At 36.9% G+C, this 19,064-nt stretch overlaps 1 protein-coding gene across 5 annotated transcripts in view; it reads left to right on the top strand.

Moving 5' to 3' along the window:
- myt1a (myelin transcription factor 1a) overlaps positions 1-19,064 on the top strand; it is a 77,906-nt gene that overhangs the window by 56,459 nt on the left and 2,383 nt on the right. For 4 of the 5 annotated variants that reach the window (XM_061902442.1, XM_061902443.1, XM_061902441.1 and 1 more), the window contains 9 exons: positions 406-560; positions 6,112-6,174; positions 6,418-6,486; positions 6,671-6,733; positions 6,816-6,899; positions 10,996-11,217; positions 13,257-13,348; positions 13,414-13,517; positions 16,478-16,621. In XM_061902442.1, the coding sequence (XP_061758426.1) occupies positions 406-560; positions 6,112-6,174; positions 6,418-6,486; positions 6,671-6,733; positions 6,816-6,899; positions 10,996-11,217; positions 13,257-13,348; positions 13,414-13,517; positions 16,478-16,621 (996 nt within the window). The remainder of the gene's footprint in view (positions 1-405; positions 561-6,111; positions 6,175-6,417; positions 6,487-6,670; positions 6,734-6,815; positions 6,900-10,995; positions 11,218-13,256; positions 13,349-13,413; positions 13,518-16,477; positions 16,622-19,064) is intronic. The other variant, XM_061902444.1, reaches the window with a different exon arrangement.

Below are 19,064 nucleotides of genomic sequence, written 5' to 3'. Positions count from 1 at the left end.
ATATTAGCTCATTTGGAATTTGATGCCTGCAACAAGTTTCAAAAAAGCTGGCACAAGTGGCAAAAAAGAGTGAGAAAGTTGAGGAACGCTCATCAAACACTTATTTGGAACGTCCCACAGGTGAACAGGCTAATTGGGAACAGGTGGGTGCCATGATTGGCTATAAAAGAAGCTTCCGTGAAATGCTCACTCATTCACAAACAAGGACGGGGCGAGGGTCGTCACTTTGTCAACAAATGCCCGAGCAAATTGTTGAAGAACAACATTTCTCAAGAAGGAATTTAGGGAATTCACCAACTACGCTCCGTAATAAAGAGCAAAAACAAAAGTGAAGCATGCATATTTTTGTTGAGAATAAATGCAAGCCAGCTATTCATGGATTCATTCCTGGGCATCTGTCACCAGGTGGATTATACAGTTACCTCATACACTTCATCTGACGTTGAGGACGAGGACCAGGACCAGGAGAACTTGGAGGACAGGAAGTACCCTGGGGAAGTTACGACCAGCAGCTTTAAGGTCAAGTTTTCACCTAAAGACTGCAAAAAAGATATTCTTGTGTAAGTAAAACTGCATAACAGCTCCCGGTCCATCACTAAAATGTTGCAAATTAAAACCAGAGTACAAAGGAGCATAATCAGGGGCGGCTTATTAGACAACAGGCCTGATCTACCAAGTGTTTGTGTGTATATTCTTGCAAACTTGATAGTCACCTAGTAAGCTTGTAGGCTGAAGTTTGTGTCTCCCGAAATAAGCTCATGCAACCCATTTAGCCTCTTTGTCTTCATGAAGATGCAGAATGCAGGCAGATAATTACAACGGAGGAAAGAGACATTCACTGTAATTATTCAGCGCCCGCCATGTGATTTTTAACAAGCCTAAAACTGTTGCAGCCGCTGTTTTGGCGTCAATATTTAGCACGTTTGATAAGTGGCACAGTTAGGCATAAATGGCTGCGGCGTTGTATCAAGAAGTAGATGATCGTTGCCATGGAGAGAAAAGCCTGTGTGCGCGTCTCAACAAATATGAACTGTCTAAAACAATATTCAACATATCGTCCATCCAGGAATTCAATATTAGAGCTGCTGTAAGACTCTTTTTATTCATTTTGTTTTTCATTCACTACCGTTATATAAGAAAAGAATACATGTGTTTTTATGCATTCTAACACGTAAATAAACTAGCATAAGTCAGCTAACATTGGAGCTCGTGGGAGTTGATGAAAAAGCTCAAAAAGCCTCCATCATCTTTTTATATACATGATGTAAGTATATATGTAGTATCTAGTAACATTCATAATAACATGTAATATATACATGATGTAAGTATATATGTAGTATCTAGTAACATTCATAATAACATGTAATATATACATGATGTAAGTATATATGTCATGTAGTAACATTCATAATAACATGTAATATATACATGATGTAAGTATATATGTCATGTAGTAACATTCATAATAACTAATATTTATATTTTCATTTACATATTAAATTTAAGCATACAACAACATTTTAATTTCCCAGGCACATCACCACGTTTGTTATGTCATACAACAACAACAACAACAACAACTACGGCTCATGTCGACTTTGCGAAAGCCAAAAAAGACTACTTTGTGACAAATAATCCTTTTAAAGCCTTATCTTTTTTAGCCTGGATATAAGGAAGAATGAAAATGAATATGAAGAAAACAAAAGTCATGGCAAATTCCATGGTACCTCATGGACCTGTGACTCTTAATGGAAATGAAATTGATGAAGTTGATGAATACATCGTATTTAGGGCTATATAGATACACATTGATTGATTGGTTGATCCATCTGGGGCAGAGATTTAGCCTGAAAGAAAAGAGTCAAGAACAGGAGATAGGGAGGAGAATCAGATTGGTCTGGTGCCAACATGGACAACTGAGCAACATCATGAGAGGACAAATACTGTTAAGCCTAAAAAGAAAGGTCTTTAATCAATGTGTGTTACCAACATGACTTAATGTGTGTTACCAACATGACTTAATGTGTGTTACCAACATGACATATGGAGCTGAAACCTGGGCATTGTCAAATAAAATAGAAAAGAAAATAGCAGCAGCACAACACAACATGGAAAGAAACATGCTGGGAATCACATATAAAGACAGAAAAACAAATGAATGGGTGAGAAAACAAACGCAAGTCCAAGACATTATGAGAACTATCAAATGAAATAAGTGGAAGTGGGCTGGACATGTCAGTAGATTAGAATAGATAATAGATGGACTTCCCTAATGATAAGGAGGATGAGCTCCATGTTTTAGAAGCTGTCTGCTAAACAGACCCAGTTTTCATAAATGTAGCAGTATTGCTAGGTGCTAAACAAGAAATACAAACTACAAACATAATACAACAAGCACTTACTGTACAATGTCTGCCCTCACTGGGATGGCGACTGACGGGATGTTTGTATCTTCCCGTTTAGATGAAGAATTAATCATAATTCTTGCGCAGGTTAAAATAAATCAAAAAAAGAAACAATTTTTCGCCATCTTCGATTGTAAGTTAAATGTCAAAGTTGGCCAACTTCTTGTTTATGTCCCCAACATCCTACTATCCAGATGTGAGGCATGATTTATACTCTAACTTTCACCAACTCCGAAGCAATGCAGCAGCTCACCAGGTCGATACGTCAATATAGCAGAATAAGCTAGTTATTAAGCTTAATAAGCTAGCTCTCTGTGTTAGCGATTATATTAACAATATTGCTAATACTTGCTTATTATTCAGGGCACAAAATGCTAATTAAGTATTGTTGGAGGTTTTTGTATGTTTTTTAGAGGGCTTTATGGGCGGAATAGTTTATGTGTATGTAAATGTGTTTATACATATATATACATGTGTATATATATATACATGTATATACATATGTATATATATATATACATATACATGTATATATATATATACATGTATATATATACACACATATATATATATATATATATATATATATACATATATACATATATACATATATATATATATATATATATATACACACACATATATATACATATATACATATATATATATATATATATATATACACACACATATATATATATATATACACACACATACATATATGTGTGTGTGTATATTATATATATATATATACACACCTTGACATATATACATATATATAAAGGTTTATTTGAAATAGGGCCGGATACAGAAACATAGATATTTGAAACAGTTACCCAATGTATGCATCTTAGTGTTTGTAGCCAAAGCTCATTTACAACACTTGTCCACAACAACAACAACAACATTAACAAAAACAACACAACAGAGATCTAACATCATTAAAAATAGGGGAAAAAAAGAATGAGGAAAAGAGGAGTTGATAATAATGATAATAGTAATATTACGAAGTGCAAACTAGATAAAAGCGATGAGTAAAAATGAGTAAAAACTAAACATGAAACCGTCAATACGTGGACTTGGGGGTTTGTTTTTCTGGAAGGCAAAGGAAAGCTGGCACGGGCAATTCGTGAAGGTAAAGACATCTTTTATTTTAACACTAACTAAAAAAAAAGGCAAACAAAAGGCGCGCACAATGGTGGAGAACAAACTTGACTAATGAAAACAAAAACTAGCACACAGGCAGAACTATGGACAAAAAGCAAAACTCAATAACTGTGACATAAAAAAAACAAAAACCTATGTGACATGGGCAGGAGGGAAACTATGGACAGTATGATTAACAGGCATGGCATGAAGGGAGTAAAAGTAACATGGCATGACGTGAGTAGAGATAAAGTTGCCAGGCTGTCTACCTGGCAACTACAGGTTTAAATAATGCTGTGGTGATTAGTGGCAGGTGTGCGAGTGCAAAACGTGAGACAGGTGCGTGACATAAAGACAGGTGAAAACTGATGGGTAGTCATGGAAACAAAACAAGTGCAAAAACAGGAAACAATGGAGTCTTAAAGGGGAACATTATCACAATTTCAAAAGGGTTAAAAACAATAAAAAACAGTTCCCAGTGGCTTGTTGTATTTTTTGAAGTGTTTTTCCAAACGCCCCGGAATATCCCTAAATAAAGCTTTAAAGTGCCTTATTTTCGCTATCTTGGAAACCACTATCCATTTCCCTGTGACGTCACACAGTGCTGCCAATGTAAACAAACAATGGGAATACCACTGCAAGATATAGCGACATTAGCTCGGATTCAAACTCGGATTTCAGCGACTTAAGCGATTCAACAGATTACGCATGTATTGAAACAGATGGTTGGAGTATGAAAGTATTGAAGAAGAAACTGAAGCTATTGAGCGAATAGCTACTGACGCTATTCATAGCCATAGCATGGCCGAATAGCTGCGTTAGCATCGCCGGTAAAATGTGCGGACTAAACGATCAGGACTTTCGCATCTTTTGACACTGGAGCAACTTAAATCCGTCGATTGGTAAGTGTTTGTTTCGCATTAAATGTGGGTGGAAGGAAACGTAATATAGTTGCAAATGCATCTACAGGTTATCCATACATCTCTGTGCCATGTCTGCTTTAGCACCGCCGGTAAATAGCATGTTAGCATCGATTAGCGTAGCATGTTAGCATCGATTAGCTGGCAGTCAACATCAACAAAACTCACCTTTGTGATTTGGTTGACTTAATTGTTGCAAATACATCTGCAGGTTATCCATACATCTCTGTGCCATGTCTGCTTTAGCACCGCCGGTAAATAGCATGTTAGCATCGATTAGCGTAGCATGTTAGCATCGATTAGCTGGCAGTCAACATCAACAAAACTCACCTTTGTGATTTGGTTGACTTAATTGTTGCAAATACATCTGCAGGTTATCCATACATCTCTGTGCCATGTCTGCTTTAGCACCGCCGGTAAATAGCATGTTAGCATCGATTAGCGTAGCATGTTAGCATCGATTAGCTGGCAGTCAACATCAACAAAACTCACCTTTGTGATTTGGTTGACTATCGTTGCAAATGCATCTGCAGGTTATCCATACATCTCTGTGCCATGTCTGCTTTAGCACCGCCGGTAAATAGCATGTTAGCATCGATTAGCGTAGCATGTTAGCATCGATTAGCTGGCAGTCAACATCAACAAAACTCACCTTTGTGATTTGGTTGACTTAATTGTTGCAAATGCATCTGCAGGTTATCCATACATCTCTGTGCCATGTCTGCTTTAGCACCGCCGGTAAATAGCATGTTAGCATCGATTAGCGTAGCATGTTAGCATCAATCAGCTGGCAGTCAACATCAACAAAACTCACCTTTGTGATTTCGTTGACTATTGTTGCAAATGCATCTGCAGGTTATCCATACATCTCTGTGCCATGTCTGTCTTAGCATCGCCGGTCAAATGTGGAGACACTCTAGCACATTCAATGGGGGTCTGGCGGCAGATTTCTTGCCAGTGGTGCAACTTGAATCCCTCCCTGTTAGTGTTGTTACACCCTCCGACAACACACCCACCAGGCATGATGTCTCCAAGGTTACAAAAAATAGTCAAAAAAACGGAAAATAACAGAGCTGAGACCCGGTGTTTGTAATGTGTTGAAAATGAAAATGGCGGGTGTGTTACCTCGGCGACGTCACATTCTGACGTCATCGCCTCCAGCGCGATAAACAGAAAGGCGTTTAATTCGCCAAAATTCACCCATTTTGAGTTCGGAAATCGGTTAAAAAAATAGATGGTCTTTTTTCTGCACCATCAAGGTATATATTGACGCTTGCATAGGTTTGGTGATAATGTTCCCCTTTAAATAAAACAGAAGATAACCAAACAAAAGAAAACCTGATCACAAGACATGACAGGAACACGATTGTTGCTCAACGAGCCTCAATGGTGTTTGTTTTTGAAAGTGACAAGTGCAGGTATACTTTTGAAAGTGTCAGGTAGAAAGTTGCATAGTTGTGCTGCGTTGTTAGCTGACCTTTGCTGGTCTCCATTTAGGAGTTAGAATGCATGTTTTCTTGCAGGATTGTGAATGATAGGCCAAATTCCCCCCACTTAAGTGCGGATTAGTTTTGGTGTCAGAAAATGTTTTTATTTCCCCGATAATGAAGTGTTTGTAGCAAACTGTGTCTTGTGCCCAGATGTCCCACGCCAGGCTGTGATGGCAGTGGACACATCACTGGCAACTATGCATCCCATCGAAGGTAAGACATCCGCTGAGTCCTAAATGTCAGCTTTTGGGGGAGAAAGGAAGAAATGTGCTCCACTTGACTTTTGTGTCCAAGCAGGCTAACACAAAACGTTTTTTTTTTTGCGAGGGTATTGGATCCAAAAGAAGCGTCTTTCCAAAGCGTGTCTTGTCAGGCTCTGCTTCATTCAACCTTCCATGCCCCAAATCCTTCTCCTGCCCTGCTCTGTTTTCTGATAGTTTCTCTCTAATCTTCCAGTCTATCAGGCTGTCCTCTTGCAGATAAATCACTACGGACACTCATGGCTGCCCACTCGGCTGAACTTAAGTATGTGAGCTGTCTTTTGCCTCTCCACCTCATCACGTTCTCTTAACCATTACTTACCTCTCTTTTGAAGTCTTTGATTAATAGCCCATAGGATGTCCTATTCATTTTGTTCAACTTCCAAATCTATGACTTTCTCGAAGCTGTAGCGCATGTAAGTAAGACAGTTACATCTTACACGACTTAGGTGTCCAACTCCTGGCTGTGATGGATCAGGCCATATCACAGGAAACTATGCCTCGCATAGAAGGTATAAACTCTTCTTCTTCTGTACTCCACCTCCTTTTCCTGGACGCTTCTTCAGTCAGACGCTCTGTGCTCCTCTCTGACAGTTTGTCCGGGTGCCCTCGAGCCAAGAAAGGTGGAGTCAAATTCAACCCCGCAAAGGACGACAAGGAGGACTCGGACTTGCTGCGGTGAGAAACAACCACAACACAACCGACTGTACAGATGTGATCAAGCAGAAGTTCACCTGAACTGCAACTGTAGACATGAAGTAGAAGCAGAAGTTCACCTGAACCAGGGGTCACCAACGTATGTGGAAGTCAGGGGTCACCAACACCAGGTGGCCCGTAAGGACCAGATGAGTCGCCCGCTGGCCTGTTCTAAAAATAGCTCAAATAGCAGCACTTACCAGTGAGCTGCCTCTATTTTTTAAATTGTATTTATTTACTAGCAAGCTGGTCTCGCTTTTCTCTACATTTTTAATTCTAAGAGAGACAAAACTCAAATAGAATTTGGAAATCCAAAAAAATATTTTAAAGACTTGGTCTTCACTTGTTTAAATAAATTCTTTTTTTTTTTACTTTGCCATTTATAACTTGCAGAAAGACAATTTTAGAGAAAAAATACATCCTTAAAAATGATTTTAAGATTTTTAAACAAATATACCTTTTTACCTTTTAAATTCCTTCCTCTTCTTTTCTGAAAATTTAAATCAATGTTCAAGTATTTTTTTTTTATGTAAAGAATAATAAATACATTTTAATGTAATTCTTCATTTTAGCTTCTGTTTTTTTTAGAAGAAGAATATTTGTGTAATATTTCTTCAAACTTATTATCATTAAAATAAAATAAAAATATTAAGGAAAATCTAGAAAATCCGTAGAATCAAATTTAAATCTTATTTCAAAGTCTTTTGAATTTCTTTTAAAATTTTTGTTCTGGAAAATCTAGAAGAAATAATGATTCGTCTTTGTTAGAAATATAGCTTGGTCCAATTTGTTATATATTCTAACAAAGTGCAGATTGGATTTTAACCTATTTAAAACATGTCATCAAAATTCTAAAATTAATCTTAATCAGGAAAAATTACTAATGATATTCCATAATTTTTTATAATTTTTTTTCAAAAAGATTCAAATTAGCTAGTTTTTCTCTTAATTTTTTTGGGTTGAATTTTCAATTTTAAAGAGTCGAAATTGAAGATAAACTATGTTTCGAAATTAAATTTTCATTTTTTTCGTGTTTTTTTCTTTCAAACTGTTCAATTAAGTGTTTTTTCATCATTTATTCTCTACAAAAAGCCTTCCGTAAAAGGAACAAAAATGTACGACGGAATGACAGACAGAAATACCCATTTTTTATACAAATAGATTTATAGTAAATGGAGCAAATTGGCTATTTCTGGCAATTTATTGAAGTGTGTATCAAACTGGTAGCCTTTGGCATGAATCAGTACCCAAGAAGTAGTTCTTGCTTTCAAAAAGGTTGCTGACCCCTGAGCTGAACTATAAGAGTAGAGATGAAGTAGAAGCAGAAGTCCACACGTTTCTGAGACTAAGCTCACTTTTTGGTCAAATGACTTGGGAATTTTCCCGCTTTGGAGTTCCTTTCGGACGCCCAGTACTGAACACACTGAGTACTGAAGGTGTTGAGTACTTAACAATAAGTGTGCTTAAAACTGAACACACTGAGTACTGAAGGCATTGAGTACTTAAGGCCTGGAGTACTAAGGGCGTGGAGCCTTTCGTGGAGGACTGAAAGCATTAGAGTACTAAAGGCCTTGAGTACTGAAAGCATTGAGTACTAGAGGCCTTGAGTACTGAAAGGGTTGAGTACTGAAAGCATTGAGTACTAAAGGCCTTGAGTACTGAAAGCATTGAGTACTAAAGGCCTTGAGTACTGAAAGTTTTGAGTACTAAAGCATTGAGTACTAAAGGCCTGGAGTACTGAAAGTGTTGAGTACTAAAGGCCTTGAGTACTGAAAGCATTGAGTACTAAAGGCCTTGAGTAGTGAAAGTGTTGAGTACTGAAAGCATTGAGTACTAAAGGCCTTGAGTACTGAAAGCATTTAGTACTGGAAGTGTTGAGTACTGAAAGCATTGAGTACTAAAGACCTTGAGTACTGAAAGCATTGAGTACTAAAGGCCTTGAGTAGTGAAAGTGTTGAGTACTGAAAGCATTGAGTACTAAAGGCCTTGAGTACTGAAAGCATTTAGTACTGGAAGTGTTGAGTACTGAAAGCATTGAGTACTAAAGGCCTTGAGTACTGAAAGCATTGAGTACTAAAGGCCTTGAGTAGTGAAAGTGTTGAGTACTGAAAGCATTGAGTACTAAAGGCCTTGAGTACTGAAAGCATTTAGTACTGGAAGTGTTGAGTACTGAAAGCATTAAGAGTACTAAAGGCCTTGAGTACTGAAAGCGTTGAGTACTAAAGCATTGAGTACTGAAAGTGTTGAGTACTAAAGGCCTTGAGTATTGAAAGCATTGAGTACTAAAGCCCTTGAGTACTGAAAGTGTTGAGTACTAAAGCATTGAGTACTAAAGGCCTTGAGTACTGAAAGTGTTGAGTACTGAAATCATTGAGTACTATAGGCCTTGAGTACTGAAAGCATTTAGTACTGGAAGTGTTGAGTACTGAAAGCATTGAGTACTAAAGGCGTGGAGCCTTTTGTGGAGTACTGAAAGCGTTAAGAGTACTAAAGGCCTTGAGTACGGAAAGTGTTGAGTACTAAAGCATTGAGTACTAAAGGCCTGGAGTACTGAAAGTGTTGAGTACTGAAAGCAGTGAGTACTAAAGGCCTTGAGTACTGAAAGCATTGAGTACTAAAGGCCTTGAGTACTGAAAGTGTTGAGTACTAAAGCATTGAGTACTAAAGGCCTGGAGTACTGAAAGTGTTGAGTACTGAAAGCATTTGGTACTAAAGGCCTTGAGTACTGAAAGCATTGAGTACTAAAGGCCTTGAGTACTGAAAGTGTTGAGTACTAAAGCATTGAGTACTAAAGGCCTGGAGTACTGAAAGTGTTGAGTACTGAAAGCATTTGGTACTAAAGGCCTTGAGTACTGAAAGTGTTGAGTACTGAAAGCATTCAGTACTCAAGGCCTTGAGTACTGAAAACATTGAGTACTAAAGGCCTTGAGTACTGAAAGTGTTGAGTACTGAAATCATTGAGTACTATAGGCCTTGAGTACTGAAAGCATTTAGTACTGGAAGTGTTGAGTACTGAAAGCATTGAGTACTAAAGGCGTGGAGCCTTTTGTGGAGTACTGAAAGCGTTAAGAGTACCAAAGGCCTTGCGTACGGAAAGTGTTGAGTACTAAAGCATTGAGTACTAAAGGCCTGGAGTACTGAAAGCGTTGAGTACTGAAAGCATTGAGTACTAAGGGCCTGGAGTACTGAAAGCGTTGAGTACTGAAAGCATTGAGTACTAAGGGCCTTGAGTACTGAAAGTGTTGAGTACTGAAACCATTGAGTACTAAAGGCCGTGAGTACTGAAAGCATTGAGTACTTAAGGCCTTGAGTACTGAAAGTATTTAGTACTGAAAGCATTGAGTACTAAAGGCCTTGAGTACTAAAGGCGTGGAGCCTTTTGTGGAGTACTGAAAGCGTTAAGAGTACTAAAGGCCTTGAGTACTGAAATCGTTGAGTACTGAAGGCCTTGAGTACTGACAGTGTTGAGTACTGAAGGTGTGGAGTACTAAAGGCCTTATGTACTGAAAGCGTTGAGTACTAAAGGTGTGGAGTACTTGAGGCCTTGGGTACTGAAAGCGTTGAGTACTAAAGTAGAAGTACTTAGTAGTCGGCGGTGTGTGGCATAGAGTATTTGCATGAAGTACTTAGTACTTGGAGGTGTTTGGCATAGAGTATTTGCATGAAGTACTTAGTACTTGGAGGTGTGTGGCATAGAGTATTTGCATGAAGTACTTAGTACTTGGAGGTCTGTGGCAAAGAGTATTTGCATGAAGTACTTAGTACTTGGAGGTCTGTGGCATAGAGTATTTGCATGAAGTATTTAGTACTTGGAGGTGTGTGGCATAGAATATTTGCATGAAGTACTTAGTACTTGGAGGTGTTTGGCATAGAGTATTTGCATGAAGTACTTAGTACTTGGAGGTGTGTGGCATAGAGTATTTGCATCAAGTACTTAGTACTTGGAGGTGTGTGGCATAGAGTATTTGCATGAAGTACTTAGTAGTCAGAGGTGTGTGGCATAGAGTATTTGCATGAAGTACTTAGTAGTTGGAGATGTGTGGCATAGAGTATTTGCATGAAGTACTTGTGTGTGCAGGTGTCCTGTCCCCGGCTGTGACAGCCTGGGCCACATCAGCGGCAAGTACGCCACACACCGCAGCGCTTACGGCTGTCCTCTGGCCGCCCGGCGCCAGAAGGAGGGTCTTCTTAATGGCACTCCTTGCTCGTGGAAGACTTTCAAGACCGAGGGCCCCACCTGTCCCACACCTGGCTGTGACGGCTCCGGACACGCCAATGGCAGTTTTCTCACACACCGCAGGTATCTTTGGACTTTCTCACTACACACAGTGCTACTTCACTTCTTGGACTTCCTCGCCACATAAGGTGCTACTTCACTTCTCCCGGGGTTGCTTTTGTGGACAAAAAGTTGGCCGACGTTTTGTTTGTCGTAGTCTGTCAGGTTCAAACACCGAACTATCTATTAAACAGGACAAGAAGCAAAAAATCAATAAGATAGGATTCAATTTATCTCATGAGGAGAGCGCGTGGACCTGCGCCCTCGTACAGTGTCGCCCCACACTCTGAGGAAAAAGTTCCACGCCTCCCCGTTTGTTTGGGCATTCCCTGATTACATAGCTGCAGCTGCTTCTAAGGGGAGGGGTCTCATTATGCAGCAGCTGCACTGGGTCCTAAACAGTTCAAACAAAAGGTGCTTGGAGCGGTGTCAGGTTTGCCCCCTCTCTGCTCATAGAGTTTGGGACCTGATAGAGACATTCCTGTGGCTGTCCAGATCTGAGAAACCGACACCTCTACGGCACACTCCTTCGCACACGGTGGAGATTTACAAGCTGCTCGCCTTTTGCTTGATAAGATCAAAGACAGCTCTCAGTCTCAGTGGATTGTAACCCGGGCAAACAGTCTTCACACAACCTGAACCCATAGAAAACAAATTGTGTGATAATTTATATCCAATTATTCTGACACTAACTATGTCCGTGACAAACTATTCTGTTTGCTTGGAAAAGCACAAAAAAGTGATGAATTATTCTATGACTGGGCTGAGAACTGTACCACCATGCTAGTGTTGTACGTCCATGATTAGGAATATTTGATCACCTGTCACAAATATATGAAATGTCAACATTTGTATTTAAATGTAACTTCCTATCAGCTATCAAGGCAGAAAGTTCATGTCAACACAAGCATGGAAAAAAAACAAGGTCAACAAAATAGTCAAATCACATTGAAAACTTAACAATAAGATGTTAAAATGAAGGTGTGAAAATGGTGAATATGTAAGAAATGCCTGATAAAGTGTAAGAAAATAGTGCAAAGTGTGAAAATGTAAACATAGAAACCTGAGAAGAACTATTTGCTGCAGGTTTAGTGGCAGGAAATAAAAGTTGTGTAACATTAGTTTGCCCTCTTATTGTTATTTACCTATGGAAAGGATTTTTTTCTTATGCAGTAATTGTTTGAATATTATTAATATATCAGTCGATGTCGATAATTGGTGACATTTTTCAGGACTTACGGAAAATATATTGGTAATGTAACCTTCCCGTGATTAAATTCCTCAGCTATCAAGCCAGAAAGGAAGTGTCAACAAAAGCATGGAAAACAAACAATGTCAACAAAAGAGTGAAATCACATTGAACATTTGACAATAAGATCTTAAAATGAAGTTGCAAAAAATGATGAATATGCAAGAAATGCTTGATAAAGTGTAAGAAAATAGTGCAAAGTGTGAAAGTGTAAACAGAAACCTGAAGTATTTTTGCAGGTTTAGTGGCAGGAAGTTACAGCTGTGCTCTAAAGGGTGAGCTAAGGTGGTGTGGTGTTAGCGCTCTTGCCTTGCATCATGTACACACCACAATGGTCTGACTACGGTCCCTTTGGGAAAACCTTTTTCTTTATTTTTTTTAATACTGCCATACTGTCCAGGTGACTTTTCCTCTTTTATCCACAATTTCTTCATTTGGACTTCCTCTTCTTACTGCATGCAAAGAATCAACCAAACGTGATAGTTGATACTGTCACCTGATTGGCTGTTAGCGAGCCACGCCCACTGATCACTTCCTGCGTTCACGCAACCAACCTTGCTTTGCAACGTCGTTTTCTTCCGATGAAAAACGTTTGATCTATCGCATTTTTTGTTGATATCAATTCCGTGTGTATCGCGATATATATCGATGTTGTCTTATCGGCCAATTTTTGATTGGGAGAGAGAAGTGGCAGCAAATGGCCACAAAAGGTGAAAGTGAGGTTAAAAGTAGCATGTGATCTTTGTGGAGCAGATGACTCCCATAAAGCCGGCTGCCATTGGACTGTGCTTATTTGATGTGCCGCTTCTCCCAGTCTGTCAGGTTGTCCCAGAGCGCTGGCCAGTAAGAAGAAAGCCAGGTTCCCAGGAGACGAGTACATCACGGCCAAGTTCAGAGCCAGTGACGGTACGTGTCCTCCTAGACCTGACCTGGTCTGGCCTGACCTGACCTGGTTTTTATGTGTGCCTCAGTTCTGGACAACGATGAGGACATCAAGCAACTCAACCAGGAGATCAACCAGCTGACTGAGTCCAACTCTGAGATGGAGGCTGACATGGTCAACCTGCACACACAGGTCAGTGGAAGGAACCTGACCTTTGAACCCTGTCCTACGTCTCTTGGGACAATATTACTACAATATGACTAGAATATTACTACCATATGACTACAATATTATTACAATATGACTAGAATATTACTACCATATGAATACAATATTATTACAATATGACTACAATATTATTACAATATGACTACAATATTATTACAATATGACTACAATATTACTACAGTATGACTAGAATATTACTACCATATGACTACAATATTATTACAATATGACTACAATATTATTACAATATGACTAGAATATTATTACAATATGACTACAATATTACTACAGTATGACTAGAATATTACTACCATATGACTACAATATTATTACAATATGACTACAATATTACTACAATATGACTAGAATATTATTACAATATGACTACAATATGACTAGAATGTTACTACCATATGACTACAATATGACTACAATATGACTAGAATGTTACTACCATATGACTACAATATTACTACAATATGACTAGAATATTACTACCATATGACTACAATATTATTACAATATGACTACAATATTATTACAATATGACTACAATATGACTAGAATGTTACTACCATATGACTACAATATTGTTACAATATGACTACAATATTATTACAATATGACTACAATATTACTACAATATGACTAGAATATTACTACCATATGACTACAATATTACTACAATATGACTAGAATATTACTACCATATGACTACAATATTATTACTAGAATAAGAAAGGCGCCAGCACCCCCCGCGACCCCAGAAGGGAATAAGCTGTAGGAAATGGATGGATGACTAGAATATTACTACCATATGACCACAATATTATTACAATATGACTGCAAAATATTGCTATATCTCCAATATTACTACGGTATATCTACAATATTACTACAATGTGACTACAATATATCTACAATATAACAACAACATGACTACATCTACAATATACTATATTACTGCAATAAGACTAAAATATATATACAATAGTCCTACAATAAATCTACAATATGACTACAATATATTTACAATATTACTACAATAAATCTACAATATTCCTACAATATATCTCCAATATTACTACAGTGTATCTCTGATATTACTACAGTATATCTCCAATATTACTACAATATATCTACAATATTACTATAGTATACCTACAATATTCCTACAATATATCTCCAATATTCCTACAATAAATCTACAATAGCACTACAATATTACTGCAATATTCCTACAATATATCTACACTAATACTACAGTTTATCTCCAATATGACTACAATATATCTGCAATATTGCTGAAGTATACCTACAATATGACTACAATAAATCTACAATATGACTACAATATATCTACCATATTACTACAATATATCTCCAATATTGCTACAGTATACCTACAATATTACCACAATAAATCTACGATATGACTACAATATCACTACACTATGACTACAATATTCCTACAATATATCTCCAATATTACTACAATACATCTACAATGACTAAAATATTACTGCAATATTCCTACAATATATCTACACTAATACTACAGTTTATCTCCAATATGACTACAATATATCTACAATATTGCTAAAGTATACCTACAATATGACTACAATAAATCTACAATATGACTACAGAATATCTACCATATTACTACAATATATATCTCCAATATTACTACAATATATCTCCAATAATACTACAGTATACCTACAATATTACTACAATAAATCTACAATATGACTACAATATCACTACAATATGACTACAATATCACTACACTATGACTACAATATTCCTACAATATATCTACAATATTACTACAGTATATCTACAATATTACTACAATATATCTCCAATATTACTACAGTATATCTACAATATTACTACAGTATGTCTACAATATGACTATAAATATGAGTGCAATAGTCATGAGAAAAAGAAAATGTTAAGAGTGCAGAGAAGGTGCATCAGTAATATATTTGATTTAAAGGCACATTCATTATTATTCATCTGCTTCAAAAGATGAAATATATTCCTGACTTGTGGTCATGTACATTTATACACAGCAATGTACTTTTAGACACAGCAATGTTCCTCATCTAAGAGCATTATTTTTGTAGCTCTGAACATGAAGAAAAAATTAAAATGGCAATGAAACTTCAACATCTTGCTTTTATCACTAATAAATATTTATATCTTTTTTTTAAAAAGGCAAAAACATCAACTGTAATAATTCACTCCAAAAAATAATAATAATTCAGAAGTCAAATATTTGATGTGAAGTAATTGAAGCCTTAATTAAGTCAATAATTCATTACAACATTCTTTTAAATTCATAATAATTGTTTGAATGATTGTTTTTGATAAAAATGGACATTGTAGGTCCCACCAATAAAAGAGTTAAAAGTAAATCATATATTATTTTTCCATGCTTTAAACGCTTAAATGTTTAAATCCACTTCAGATCTATTTGTTGATATAAAGTTTTTGTTGTTTTTGTATGTTTTATACCCTTTTTGTCTAAAAACACCTTTTTATTTGGCAAAAACACAAACTGTCATATTTACCCCCGAAAATATTTGATGTGAAGTATTTGGAGCCTGAAATAGGTCAATAATTCATTACATTGATTTTAATTCATATGATTTTTTTTAATGATTGTTTTGAATAAAAATGGACATTGTCGGTCCTGTGGACCCTGGAGGGTCCCACCTATAAAAGTGTTAAAAGTAAGTCATATATTAATATTTTTTCGTGCTTTAAACCCTTAAATGTGTACATCCACTTCAGATCTATTTGTTGATATAAAGTTTTTAATATTTGTGTATGTTTTATACCCTTTTTGTCTAAAAACACCATTGTTATTGGGCAAAAACCCAAAGTGTCATATTTACCCCCAAATGTTGTAGATCTCTTCCATGGAGAAGAACCTGAAGAGCATGGAGGAGGAGAACCAGCAGATTGAGGAGAAAAACGAGGCCTTGTTTCTAGAATTGTCCGGTCTGAGTCAGGCGCTCATTCACAGCCTGGCCAACATCCGCCTGCCCGCCATGGTGAGCGCCGTGATGACATCATCATATGAGCGCCCTGATGACATCATCACACCTTATAAGGCAGCAGCATGCATGAAAGACAGTACAGAAAACTAAGGGAAATACGTAGAAATGATGAGGGAATGTATTGATTAATCACTTGTACCTGAAGACCCTTGCCGCTAACGCCCCTCTACAGTGCAAATCCGGCAAATAAGCTGTTTCCAAGAAGTCATTATTGGAGGAGGAGAAATAGCTAATAATGCTACACTAGGAGGATACAATAAACAATTAGTTTTATGGTCAACACAACAGTAATTAAATTAATACTTTCTACTATCACAACATCTTTTGTTGTATTGTTTACAAACTCAGGAAATGAGTCTTTGAACACAGGAGAACCAAACCAAAGGATTTAAATAATAGGAAATAATTCAAATATTGAGTTGATATTTTCCACCTTAGCAAGGTGAGGTGCATCCACACCACAGTGAGTAGTAGTACACCTCATCCCACATAGTACCTTCTTTGGTTTGGATGGTGAGAAGAGGTGCTGGGAACCAAAATGTGTCCAAAACACACACGCTTATGTTAACTTGGGGTTAACACACACGCTTAACATTTGGAGTATCGTATTGGCAAGATCAATACTGATCCTGGAACTACTTGGTGTTGGATTGATACCACATTTGTTGTATCGCCCAAAACTCCTGTTAAGCATCAAAGAAGAGAAGAATAAGTCATTTTTACATTTGAACAGAATTGTAGATAGAACAACAGAAAGTAACTAAATAAAAATGAACGACAGGAAGTCACTAAAAATGAACAGGAAGTAACTAAACATGAACAACAGCAAGTAACTAAAAATGAACAACAGGAAGTAACTAAAAATGAACAACAGGAAGTAACTAAAAATTAACAACAGGAAGTAACTAAAAATTAACAACAGGAAGTAACTAAAACGTACAACAGGAAGTAACTAAAAACATACAACAGGAAGTAACTAAAAATGAACAACAGGAAGTAACTAAAAACGAACAACAGGAAGTAACTAAAAATAAACAACAGGAAGTAGCTAAAAATGTACAACAGGAAGTAACTAAAAACGTACAACAGGAAGTAACTAAAAACGTACAACAGGAAGTAACTAAAAATAAAAAACAACAAGAAGTCACCAAAAACGAACAACAGGGAGTCACTAAAAGTAAACAGGAAGTAACTAAAAATGAACAACAGGAAGTAACTAAAAATGAACAAAAGAAAGTAACTAAAAATGAACATCAGGAAGTAACTTAAAAACAACAGAAAGTAACTAGAAATAAACAACAGGAAGTAACTAAAAATTAACAACAGGAAGTAACTAAAATTGAACAACAGAAAGTAACTTAAACTGCGATGAGGTGGCGACTTGTCCAGGGTGTACGCCGCCTTCCGCCTGAATGCAGCTGAGGTAGGCTCCAGCGACCCCCCGCAACCCCAAATGGGTATAAGCGGTAGAAAAATGGATGGATGGAAGTAACTAAAAATGAACAACAGGAAGTCACTAAAAATAAAACATCAGGAAGTAACTAAAAATTAACAACAGGAAATAACTGTTGGGGCGGAATAGCTCGGTTGGTAGAGTGGCCGTGCCAGCAACTTGAGGGTTGCAGGTTCGATCCCCGTTTCCGCCATCCTAGTCACTGCCGTTGTGTCCTTGGGCAAGACACTTGACCCACCTGCTCCCAGTGCCACCCACACTGCTTTAAATGTAAAAAGTAGATATGGGGTTTCACTATGTAAAGTGCTTTGAGTCACTAGAGAAAAAGCGCTATATAAATATAATTCACTTCACTAACTAAAAACGAACAACAGGAAGTAACTAAAAATGAACAACGGGAAGTAACTAAAAACGTACAACAGGAAGTAACTAAAAATAAACAACAGAAAGTAACTAAAAATGAACAACAAGAAGTCACTAAAAATAAACAGGAAGTCACTAAAAAATAAACAACGGGAAGTAACTAAAAATGTACAACAGGAAGTAACTAAAAATAAACAACAGGAAGTAACTAAAAATAAACAAAAGGAAGTAACTAAAAATGAACAACAGGAAGTAACTATAAATGAACAACAGGAAGTAACTAAAAATGAACAACAGGAAGTCACTAAAAACGTAGAACAGGAAGTAACTAAAAACGTACTACAAGAAGTCACTAAAAACGAACAACGGGAAGTCACTAAAAATGAACAACAGGAAGTCACTAAAAACGTACAACAGGAAGTCACTAAAAACGTACAACAGGAAGTAACTAAAAATAAACAACAGGAAGTAACTAAAAATGAAACACAGGAAGTTTTTAAAAATGAACAACAGGAAGTAACTAAAAACGTACAACAGGAAGTAACCAAAAACATACAACAGGAAGTAACTAAAAACGTACAACAGGAAGTAACTAAAAACATACAACAGGAAGTAACTAAA

This window comes from Nerophis ophidion, linkage group LG06, assembly GCF_033978795.1.
Source record: "Nerophis ophidion isolate RoL-2023_Sa linkage group LG06, RoL_Noph_v1.0, whole genome shotgun sequence".
Classification (NCBI taxonomy): domain Eukaryota; kingdom Metazoa; phylum Chordata; class Actinopteri; order Syngnathiformes; family Syngnathidae; genus Nerophis; species Nerophis ophidion.
Note: the sequence above shows the minus strand (reverse complement) of the source record. Positions and strands in the feature narration are given on the sequence as shown.